Here is a 12,241-nt window from a genome sequence, read left to right as displayed (position 1 = left end):
ACTTAAACAATTAACCATTAAATAAATTTATGAATTTGCCTTTTGTGCTTTTATTGCTAACAAACAGCCTTGGTCTTTAAATGTTACATATTGTTAATTAAACAACACAAAGTTCCTCATTATATTAGTATAAGTGGTTTGTTTAATTACAAGTAGTTTTAAAAATCTTTAACACTGATGTTTCAGAATCCTAAAGGAAGAGTTTATATCAGTGTAGTGTATTTTGATAAATTATAGGGTTAGGAATTAGGTGAAGCCAGATTTTATCAATAATTTTTCCTTCTCTGCCATCATTAGTATTTTATTTTTATTTATTTATTTATTTTTAAAATTTATTTTATTGATTTTTTTACAGAGAGGAAGGGAGAGGGATAGAGAGTTAGAAACATCGATGAGAGAGAAACATCGATTCAGCTGCCTCCTGCACACTCCCCACTGGGGATGTGCCCGCAACCAAGGTACATGCCCTTGACCGGAATCGAACCTGGGACCCTTGAGTCCGCAGGCCGACGCTCTATCCACTGAGCCAAACCGGTTAGGGCCATCATTAGTATTTTAAAAGGTTCCGTTTTCCGTTCCTTGCATCCTCTTCTTATTCGGAATTCTCTTCCTTTGTAATTGCATCTCTTTTCATGGCTTTGAGTAGTTAAGACTCTGCACTGTACACTACAGTACAATGTCCTTTATAATCTGGACTTTTGAAACTACATTTTCAATGTTGCTTGTGCCAATATGAGGTAACTTATATTTTCTTCTGCCCTTCAAATATCTCTACCTAGATGTTTTCAAACACTTCAAATTCAGCATGTTTAAGATTAAACTCATCACTTCCTCTACCCCACTCCTTTCTTCCTGTTTTTCTTCTCTAATAGTATCATGTCCATATGCATACACTTAATTATTCTCGACTCTCCTCAACCAAAGCTTACCAATTGCACTTAAAATATTTCTTTCTGAAATCTCTTCTCTCTTCTCTACTCTCATTGATTTAGATCAGACCCTTACCTGTAACATGGACTTTAACTTGATTTCCTTGTGTCTCTCCTCTTTTTGATCTATCTGATCAACAGAAACTGATCATGTCCCTTAATGTAAAAACCTATGACTGTCCATTTACTCTGGCCTCATTATTTTAGCATCTGAAGCACACGATGTCCTTTATAATTTGTTCTTACCTGCATTTCCAGCCTTACCTCCCAACATTGTCTTCCATGTTGATACACCCAAGTTCTGTCAACCTTCAGGCCATTCCTTGCACATACTATTATTATGTTTTCTCATGCCTTTGCACATATTGCCTCTGCTTAGAATGTCCCTTATTTATTTATTTTTTAAATCTTAATATACTTATATTTTAATATCAAATCAAGTGTAAATATTTCTATTATTGTTCAAAAGTTTGTAATGGTCTTTATTATCCATGAATGAGTGAGATCATGTGGTATTTTTCCTTCATTGACTGGCTTATTTCACTTAGCATAATGCTCTCCAGCTCCATCCATGCCGTTGCAAATTGTAAGAGTTCCTTCTTTTTTACAGCAGCATAGTATTCCATCGTGTAGATGTACCACAGTTTTCTAATCCATTCATCTACTGATGGGCACTTAGGCTGTTTCCAGATCTTAGCTATGGTGAATTGTGCTGCTATGAACATATGGGTGCATATATCCTTTCTGATTGGTGTTTCTGGTTTCTTGGGATATATTCCTAGAAGTGGGATCACAGGGTCAAATGGGAGTTCCATGTTTTGTTTTTTGAGGAAACTCCATACTGTCTTCCATAGTGGCTGCACCAGTCTGCATTCCCACCAGCAGTGCACAAGTGTTCCTTTTTCTCCACATCCTCTCCAGCACTTGTCGTTTGTTGATTTGTTGATGATAGCCATTCTGACAGGTGTGAGATGGTACCTCATTGTTGTTTTGATTTGCATCTCTCGGATGATTAGTGACTTTGAGCATGTTTTCATATGTCTCTTGGCTTTCTGAATGTCCTCTTTTGAAAGGTGTCTATTTAGGTCCTTTGCCCATTTTTTGATTGGATTGTTTATCTTCTTTTTGTTAAGTTGTATGAGTTCCCTATAAATTTTGGAGATTAGGCCCTTATCAGATATGACGTTGGCAAATATGTTTTCCCACGCAGTGGGTTTTCTTGTTGTTTTGTTGATGGTTTCTTTTGCTGTGCAGAAGCTTTTTATTTTGATGTAGTCCCATTTGTTCATTTTCTCTTTAGTTTCAACTGCCCTAGGAGCTGTATCAGTGAAGAAATTGCTTTGGCATATGTCTGAGATTTTGTTGCCTTTGGATTCTTCTAGAATTTTTATGGTTTCCTGTCGTACATTTAAGTCCTTTATCCATTTTGAGTTTATTTTTGTGTATGGTGTAAGTTGGTGGTCTAGTTTCATTTTCTTGCATATATCTGTCCAATTTTCCCAACACCATTTATTGAAGAGACTATCTTGGCTCCATTGTATGTTCTTGCCTCCTTTGTCAAATATTAATTGAGCATATTGGTTCGGGCTAATTTCTGGACTCTCTATTCTATTCCACTGATCTATATGTCTGTTCTTGTGCCAGTACCAGGCAGTTTTGAGAACAGTGGCTTTGTAATACAGCTTGATATCTGGCATTGAGATCCCACCTACTTTGTTCTTTCTCAGGATCGCTGCAGCTATTCGGGGTCTTTTTTTATTCCAGATGAATTTTTGGAGAGTTCGTTCTAGATCTTTGAAGTAGGCCATTGGTATTTTAATGGGAAGTGCGTTGAATTTATAGATTGCTTTGGGTAGTATGGACATTTTAATGATGTTGATTCTACCAATCCAAGAACATGGTATGTTCTTCCATCTCTTTATGTCTTCCTCTATCTCTTTTTTCAACGTCCTGTAGTTTTCTGAGTAGAGGTCTTTTACCTCTTTAGTTAAGTTTATTCCTAGGTAGCTTAATTTTTTTGGTGCGATGGTAAATGGGATTGTTTTTCTAATCTCTCTTTCTGAAAGTTCACTATTGGTGTATAGAAATGCCTCAGATTTCTTGGGGTTAATTTTGTATCCTGCTACATTGCCAAATTCATGTATTAAGTCTAGTAGTTTTTTGATGGAGTCTCTAGGGTTTTGTATGTATAATATCATGTCGTCTGCAAATAAGGACAGTTTTACTTCCTCTTTTCCAATTTGGATGCCTTTTATTTCTTCTTCTTGTCTAATTGCAATGGCTAATACTTCCAGGACTATGTTGAAGAGGAGTGGCGAGAGTGGGCATCCCTGTCTTGTTCCTGTTCTTAGGGGAAATGGTGTTAGTTTTTGTCCATTGAGTATGATGTTGGCTGTGGGCCTGTCATATATGGCTTTTATTATGTTGAGGTATGATCCTTCTATTCCCACCTTGCTGAGAGTTTTTATCAAAAATGGGTGTTGGATTTTGTCGAATGCTTTTTCTGCATCAATTGATATGACCATGTGGTTTTTTTCTTTCAATTTGTTTATGTGATGTATTACGTTTATTGATTTACGGATGTTGTACCATCCTTGCATTCCTGGGATAAATCCTACTTGGTCATGGTGTATGATCTTTCTGATGTACTGCTGGATCCGATTTGCTAAGATTTTGTTGAGGATTTTGGCATCTATGTTCATGAGGGATATTGGCCTGTAATTCTCTTTCATTGTGTTGTCTTTACCTGGTTTTGGTATTAGGGTGATGCTGGCTTCATAGAATGAGCTTGGAAGTGTTCCTTCCTCCTGAATTTTTTGTAGTAGTCTGAGGAGGATAGGTTTTAGTTCTTCCTTGAAAGTTTGGTAAAACTCCCCTGAGAAGCCATCTGGTCCTGGGCTTTTGTTTGCTGGGAGCTTTTTGATGACTGCTTCAATTTCTTCCATAGTTATTGGCCTATTGAGGTTTTTAGATTCTTCCTGATTGAGTTTTGGAATGTTGTACTTTCCTAGGAATTTGTCCATTTCCTCCAGGTTGTCTAGTTTGTTGGAGTAGAGCTGTCCATAGTATTGTTTAACAATCATTTGTATTTCTGTGGGGTCTGTTGTTATTTCGCCTCTATCGTTTCTGATTTGGTTTATTTGGGTCCTCTCTCTTTGCTTCTTGGTGAGCCTGGCTAGAGGTTTGTCGATCTTGTTTATCCTTTCAAAGAACCAGCTCTTGGTTTCATTGATTTTCTGTATTGTTTTTTTGGTCTCTATGTCATTTATTTCTGCTCTAATCTTTATTATCTCCTTCCTTCTGCTCACTCTGGGGTTTTCTTGTTGCTCTCTTTCTAATTCTTTGAGTTGTAGAGTTAGATGATTTACTACCATTTTTTCTTGTTTTTTGAGGTAGGCCTGTAGAGCTATAAACTTCCCTCTCAGGACTGCTTTCATTGTGTCCCATAGGTTTTGGATTGTTGTGTTTTCATTGTCATTAGTGTCCAGGATGTTTTTAATTTCTTCTTTGATGTCATTGGTAACCCAATCAATATTTAATAACATGCTATTCAGCTTCCAAGTGTTTGAGTATTTTGGGTTGTTTTTATTGTAGTTTATTTCTAACATTATGCCATCGTGGTCTGAGAAGAAGCTTTTTATGATTTCAATCTTCTTGAATTTGTGGAGACTTTGCTTGTGACCCAATATGTGGTCTATTTTTGAATATGTCCCATGAGCACCTGAGAGGAATGTATATTCCATGGCTTTGGGGTGAAGTGTTCTGAAGATGTCAATTAAGTCCATCTGATCTAGTGAGTCATTTAGGATTGCTGTTTCTTTGCTGATTGTTTGTCTAGCGGGCTTATCCAGTGGTGTCAGTGGTGTATTAAAGTCCCCTACTATGATTGTATTGTTGTCGATCTCTCCTTTGATATCTTCCAGGAGTTTTTTTATGAATTTGGGTGCTCCTGCATTGGGTGCATATATGTTTACCAGGGTTATATCTTCTTGTTGTATTGATCCCTTTAGTATTATGAAGTGGCCTTCCTTATCTCTGGTTATGGCCTTCACTTTGAGATGTATTTTGTCCGATATAAGTATTGCTACCCCAGCTTTCTTTTCCTTTCCATTTGCGTGAAAGATATTTTTCCATCCCTTCACTTTCAGTCTGTGTGAGTCCCTTCTAATGAGGTGGGTCTCTTGTAGACAGCAGATGTATGGGTCATGTTTTTTTATCCATTCAGCCACTCGATGTCTTTTGGTTGGAGCATTTAGTCCGTTTACATTTAAAGTTATTATTGAAAGGTACTTGTTTGTAGCCATTTCTTTTTTTGTGTGTGTGGCTGTTTTCTTTCTGAGCTTGTTATTTCTTCTTTTTACACCAGTCCCTTTAGCATTTCTTGCATGGCTGGCTTGGTGGTGATAAACTCCCTTAGCCTTTTTTTGTCTGTGAAGCTTCTTATTTCCCCTTCAATTTTGAATGATAGCCTTGCTGGATAGAGTATTCTTGGATTCAGTCCTTTGCTTTGCATCACTTTGTAGATTTCTGTCCATTCTTTTCTGGCCTGATGTGTTTCTGTTGAGAAATCATTTGATAATCTAATGGGAGATCCCTTGTATGTAACTTTCCGTCTCTCTCTTGCAGCCTGTAAGATTCTCTCTTTGTCCTGAACATTTGCCATGGTAATTATGATGTGTCTTGGTGTGGGTCTTTTCGGATTCACCTTGTTTGGGACTCTCTGGGCTTGTGTGACTTTTTTCTTCCCCACCTCAGGGAAGTTTTCTGATATTATTTCTTCGAATAGGTTTTCTAATCCATGTTCATCTTTCTGTTGTTCTGGCACCCCTATTATTCGTATGTTGTTTCGTTTCATGTTGTCCCAAAGCTCCCTTAGGCTCTCCTCCTGTCTTTTAATTTTTTTCTCCATTTGCAGTATAGTTTGGGTGTGTTTTGCTTCCTTGTCTTCTAATTCACTAATTCGGTCCTCTGCTTCTCCTAGTCTACTGTTGATACTTTCAATGGAGTTTTTTATGGCAGCTATATCACTCTTCATTTCTTCTTGGGCCTTACTTAAGTTGTTGATTTTTTCATCTGTTTCTTCTAGCTTCTTGCATATGGTATTGAATTTTTCATCTGATTCTTCTAGCTTCTTGCATATGGTATTGATTTTTTCCTCCGTCCAGTGCATGTAGTCTAGGGAATGTCCCTTATTATTAAAAGGCCTCTTGTTTACTTTTAACTCATTCTTTAAGAACATTCTCAAAGTTTACATCCTTGGTAAAGCCTTTCCTACTCCCGTCAGGCAGAGTTAGTTTGTTTTTCTGTGCTCTGTAACGTTTTGGAAATATCTCTATTAAATGTTGCACTTGAAATCACTTGTAATATCACCTTATGATGATCTGTTTCTCCCTGTAGATCAATGAGTGTTAAGGTAGCAGGGGTAGGGGAAAGGCATCCGAATCATTTGGTTGGGAATCTGCAGGAGTGAGCTTGTTATGTAATTAGACTATTTCATAGTCCTTACATAAGTTAGAAGTGGTGGGGAAACACCAGAACGATTGAACCAGACACTCTGAAATCAGGGTCTTATTTGCTATTATACCCCTCTAGCATTGAACACCTCAGTAAATCGGTGGCCCTCAATTAATGTGTGTCCAATGAAGATGAAGGGTAAGAGGCATTTGATTAGGGAGGAATTGTTTTACATGACAGTGGAAATATTATTACTTGCTCTTACTATGGCAATATTTGCTTCTGGAGGAAGTAGAACTTTCCGAAGGGAAACTTCATTCGATTGGCCTGTGTATTAGTTCAGAGAAGTGAAAGGTAGGAGATGGTCATGTATACACTGCCTTAGAAAAGTGAGAGAATTTAAAGGTCTATAGTCAGAAGCCACTACTGAGTTGTTTGGAGAAAGTGAGCTGATAGAATTGAAACAAATGGAAAGAACTGTTGTGGCATTTTTGTAGCTTTGGTTTCGGCCAGCGACTTTCAATCAGTATGCTGCAAGAATTTTTATTTTATTTTATTATTTTTTTAAATACATTTTTATTGATTTCAGAGAGGAAGGGAAAGGGAGAGAGAGATAGAAACGTCAATGATGAGAGAGTATCATTGATTGGCTACCTCCTGCACGCCCCCTACTGGGGATCAAGCCCGCAACCCGAGCATGTGCCCTTGACCGGAATCGAACCTGGGACCTTCCAGTCCACAGTCCAACGCTCTATCCACTGAGCCAAACCAGCTATGGTGAGAATTTTTAAAACATGCAATACCTAACTATTTAGTTAGGGGCACTGACCTCTTTTCCCTTAGATTGTTAAATAAAAAATAACAACAGCCAACATAATAGCTGTCCACTATGAATAATTCAAAATTATACCTGTGTTTTTTTTGTCAGATCGGCCAAAAAAGTATGTATTTTTGGTGTGCCACAGAATGTGAGTAATTAGTTTATATGTACCATAAGACGAAAAGGTTGAAAATTGCTGATTTAGACTGACTGGTGGAAATGGGGAAGCTTGTGTACAAAGAATCCAATAGCTCATAGTCTAAATTTGGAATTTAAAAGGAAGAACTGGGGCACAAGAGACAGAATTTGTTAAGCAGTTCACTGGACGAGCAGAAGAGTTTGGTTAAACTGACAGGGAGTGTGGGTGTAAAGTAACTTTTGAATAAAACTATTTTATGTTGAACAAAACAAAATAAAATTTTGTCTGTATTTGCTTCTACCGAATTCTCTCATTTTCTCTTGAATTATTCCACTTAGGCTCTCCCACCCATCATTCCACCAAAACTACCCGTATCAATAATTTAATCTTGCTGAATCCAGTGGTCCCTTCTCAGTCCTCACATCACACAGTCTGTCAGTAGCAGCTGACACAGCCGACCACTTTCTCCTTTTCTTTGTAACATTTTGTTTGCTTAGTTTCCAGAATACAACTTTCAGGTTCCCTCTATCTCCTTGTCCATCCAACTCCTCAGTCTCCTTTGCTGGTTTTTCCTTATCTCCCCGATCTCTAAATTGCTGGTGTGCTGTGCTCAGCCTTTAGACTCCCTGTCTTTTTCTGTGTACATGGATTTGGCTTTACAGTACCATCTGTCTGCTGTCAGTACCCGAATTTATAGGTCCACCCTGGGCCTCTCCCCAAATCCAGGCTTTTGTGTCCATGACTGCCTTCCTCTCTGCTTGCATGTTTAATAGGCATCTCAAACTTAGCGTGTCTAAAAACTGAGTTCCCAATCCTCCCTCTTATATTTGCCTCCCCCACCCTTGCTTATACCCAAACCCTTCAAATCACCCATGATTCCTTTTTCATCTCTCACACTTTACATTTAATGTATTAGAGAATTATTTATCTTCAAATTGATCACTTTTCACTGCTTCCACATGACCATGCTGTGACCATTCCCAGTCTTCATAATTACAGCCTTTGTTCAAGCCATCATCCTCTCTTGCTGAATTACTGCAGGGGCTTTCTAGCTGTTCTCTGGGCTTCAGCCATTGCCCCTATAGTCTGCCTTTAACACGTGAACCAGACCGGTGAAGTGTAAGTCAGAGCAGGACATTCCTTTCCTAAAAAAACTCCTCAATGGCTTCCCATCTCACTTCAAATAAAAACTGAAGTCTTTGCAATGGCCTTTTAAGAGTGCACACAAGCTGTCTTCACTCTCTCCTAGTCGGTAACTTTATCTCCTTACCTCATTTCTGCTCCTGTAGCCCTTGCTCACTTCCCTTCAGAGGCACCGGCCTCTTATTCCTGGAATATGCTAGCTGTGCTTCTGCCCTAAGGCATTTGCACTTGGTGATCTTTCTGCCTGGAATGCTCTTTTCCCAGGGATCTGCATTACTTGGTTTCTTACTTTAAGTCTTAACTTAAATATTAGTTTCTCACAAGACCTTGCCCACCATCTGATTTTAAATTGACCCTGCCCCCAGCATTTCCTGTCCATCTTTCTCCCTTTGTTTTTCTTTGATGCACCATCTGACATCTATTTTATTTATTTATTGCCCATTTCCCTGTATAGAGTGTATGCTCTTTTAGTGGGATTTTTCTTCGTTTTGCTCGCTCTTGAAGACCCAGTGCCATGCAGTAGCTACTCAGTAAGTATCTGTTGAATGCATAAATGAGGTAGGTATTTTTAACTCACTGAGACTTTGATAGTGATGTCAGAGATCAGGTGACTGGCCAATGTGGGGAAATTAGGGGAAAAATGTTTCTGAAAGTATTTAACACATTTTCATTGTGTTTTTTTCAGTTTACAGTTCAGATGTAATTGATAAACAGTGTGCTTCCATAGCCTCTGGTAATACAGATGACAAAGCTGTTATTATTCTAGTTCCTGTTAGACTTGGTGGAGAAAGAACCAACACCGACTACTTAGAGTTTATAAAGGTAGGAGATGAGAGCTGTTTATTTTTTTAAGGCAATGATAGCTCATATGAAAAATACAGAAGGTTTGCAATATTTTCTATTTAATGAGTAGTGATGATTTTATAGTTGTAGATCATAAAGTTTGACATTAGAGATATAAAAAAAATTTAAAAATTGAGTTTTAAAGAGAGAGGACGGGAGGAGGAGAGAGAGAAACATTGATATGAGAGCAAAACATGAATAGTCTGCCTCCTGCATGCTTTAGGGATCAAGCCTGCAACCCGGCATGTGCCCTGATTGGGCATTGAATCGGCAATCTTTTGGTGTTTTGGTGCATGGATGATTCCCAACCAGCTGAGCCACACTGGCCAGGGTTGACAGAGATTTTAAATTTCATTAAAGGTCAGATGTGATTTGAAGAGGGCAGTGTTCTATGACAAGATGAAAAGCCTTTTAATCTTTGTAGCTAATCAAGGAGACACAGATGCAGCAAAAATCATAATCCTATATAATAAAAGCCTAATATGCTAAGTATCTGGTCGACTGGTCAGCCATTGAACCAATCAAAGTGTAATATGCTAATGATATGCTAAGGCCGCTCAACCGCTTGCTATGACATGCACTGACCACCAGGGGGCAGATGCTCCAACTGGTAGGTTAGCTTGCTGCTGTGGTCCAGCCGATCGGGACTGAGCAAGACAGGCTGGACATGCCCTGGAGTCCTCATTGGTCTCTCCCTGGCTGGCCTATCTCCCGCATCTCTCCCCGGCCCTGATCGTGCACTGGTGGGGCCCCTTGGCCTGGCCTGTGCCCTCTCACAATCTGGGACCCCTCGGGGGATGCGGGAGAACTGGTTTCGGCCCGATCTCGCAGGCCAGGCCAATGGACCCCACTGGTGCACGAATTCGTGCATCAGGCCTCTAGTCTGTAATATATCTACATTTCCCATTATCGTTATTTATGATTTTTAAAAGTAAGTACCTTTATTTATTCATAAAACCCACATTAAATTATGTCAAATAATTATTGAAACAAACTGACTTTTCTATTATGGCTGCATTATCTATTTGTTTCCTGTGTCACCATGAAGTCATTAAGAAGTTAGGATGATTACTTATATAGACAGAAATGATGAAGATAGACTGTGGAGAGGTTCCAACTTTGTTTTCTTCATATTAACCAGTTAAAAATCTGTTCTATTTCATAATTCTTTTTTCCTGAAGAACCTAATTATGTTATCTTGTTTTGGGCACCAAGATATTCAGTTGTCATAGAACTTTAACTTTTGAAATACTTAGTTTCTGGTTAATATTATAATATTTATATTATTTGCATAGTTTTAATAAAATTTCTCATTTTTTCAAGGGCAGAGATCAAATTCCTTTTTGAATGGAGTGTTATGAGATATAGTGATCTTGAAATAAAGTCTAGATTTGTGTTTTATGATTCATAACAATTTTTTCCCCACATGAAGCATTAATCCCATATTGTGGTCCCTATGTATATAGTGGAAAATGTATCTTCAGGTTAAATTGTACTGATTCTAAAAACCTAGAGCAATTCTTTTCAGTATGTGGTATATGGAAGTCTTCTAGCTGGCATATTGGCTTTTCCTAACAGTTACTAAAATTTTGTAGGTACACTTGTTACTAATAACACCAATAATATCATATATTAATAACATATTAATCCTTTAGATAGAAATGGGGTTTTGATTTCTAACTCATGGGTTCTTTAGTGGAATTATTGGTAGAATGCGAAGTTATAAACCATTTTATCTAGAGAGTCCATTGAAGATTTTGAGACTTGGGGCATCTTGTCATGTCTCAGTAGGTTCTAACAAAATCTGAACTGGATTCCCTCTCCTTTTTCCACTGCCATGAAAAGATTAGAAACAACCAATCTTGGAACTGACTCCTTTAGCCACAACCCCATTGCTGGTGGAATGGGCTGTAGATGGCTTCGAGGCATGTTATATCTGGCCGAGGGCTTTGCTATTTAGAGGTATTGAGAGTATCTCTCAGACGGCGGACTGCCTAATGCTCCTGAGTGATTCACTGGAGCCTGTATTGTGGTAAAATGAACCCTGGTTGGCATATAGGTGTTGTTCAACAAATATTTGTTAACTCTCATATTTGTATAACATTTTCAATACATGTTAATCTCATTTTGCCCTCTCAGTCAGGAACTGGATTGTCTTTATAGGACAGAAAAGACAGAAGTTAAGTGTTATGGTCAAGTTCAGATAGCAAATTGGTAAGAGAGACTAGAACTTTTGGTTGGTTTTCATATTTTTTCCTTAAAACATGGACTTTTAAAAATGTAACATTTTTTGAGCTTTTACTAAATTAATTTATACTATAGTCCACTAAAATGAGAGAGCAGTGACTATTGACACATTTTAATTTTTCAATTATCAGATAAAAAGAGCTGAAGTGGCTGAGTGTAGTAGATCATATGCTAGGTGTTATGCTTGGTCAGAGGGGGTGGTTGGGTCAAAAGCCAAAATGAAAGCATGTAAAGAGGCATTCACTTACAAGTGAAAAAAAGTATCTAATAGCCCTAAAAGAAAAATGATCTTCCTCTTCTTCTTCTCCTCTTCCTCTACCTCCACCTCCACCTCCACCTCCACCTCCACCTCCACCTATACTCATCTTTTGCCTTCCCTTCCCTCCCCCTCTGCTTCTTCTTCCTTCTTCATCAGCAGTTGTATTTTTTCCTGCCAAACCATTGTATAGTATGCCCCTTAAAATTCACCATTCAGTTGTGTTTTTCAAATGTTTTAATCAGTAATTCCACAGTATTTCAGAGATGGTACCTTCTCCTTTACCATTCTGTGAGGAGAAAGAAACTTGGTGCGGTGCTTTATCAGCTCTTACCACAGGAAGTCTGTCTGCCTGTTTTTCTTTCTTTCTTTCTTTCTTTCTTTCTTTCTTTCTTTCTTTCTTTCTTTCT

General features: G+C 38.2%; 1 protein-coding gene across 11 annotated transcripts in view; it reads left to right on the top strand.

Annotated features, from left to right (window-relative positions):
- Positions 1-12,241, top strand: part of ATG4C (autophagy related 4C, cysteine peptidase) — a 93,959-nt gene that overhangs the window by 50,817 nt on the left and 30,901 nt on the right. For all 11 annotated transcript variants that reach the window (XR_001364397.1, XM_014549274.1, XM_014549270.1 and 8 more), the window contains one exon: positions 9,171-9,307. Coding sequence is in view for 10 of the 11 variants with exons in the window: in XM_014549274.1 (XP_014404760.1) it covers positions 9,171-9,307 (137 nt within the window). In the remaining variant the exon portion in view is untranslated. The remainder of the gene's footprint in view (positions 1-9,170; positions 9,308-12,241) is intronic.

The sequence above is a fragment of the Myotis brandtii genome, unplaced genomic scaffold (genome assembly GCF_000412655.1).
Source record: "Myotis brandtii unplaced genomic scaffold, ASM41265v1 scaffold540, whole genome shotgun sequence".
Classification (NCBI taxonomy): domain Eukaryota; kingdom Metazoa; phylum Chordata; class Mammalia; order Chiroptera; family Vespertilionidae; genus Myotis; species Myotis brandtii.
Note: the sequence above shows the minus strand (reverse complement) of the source record. Positions and strands in the feature narration are given on the sequence as shown.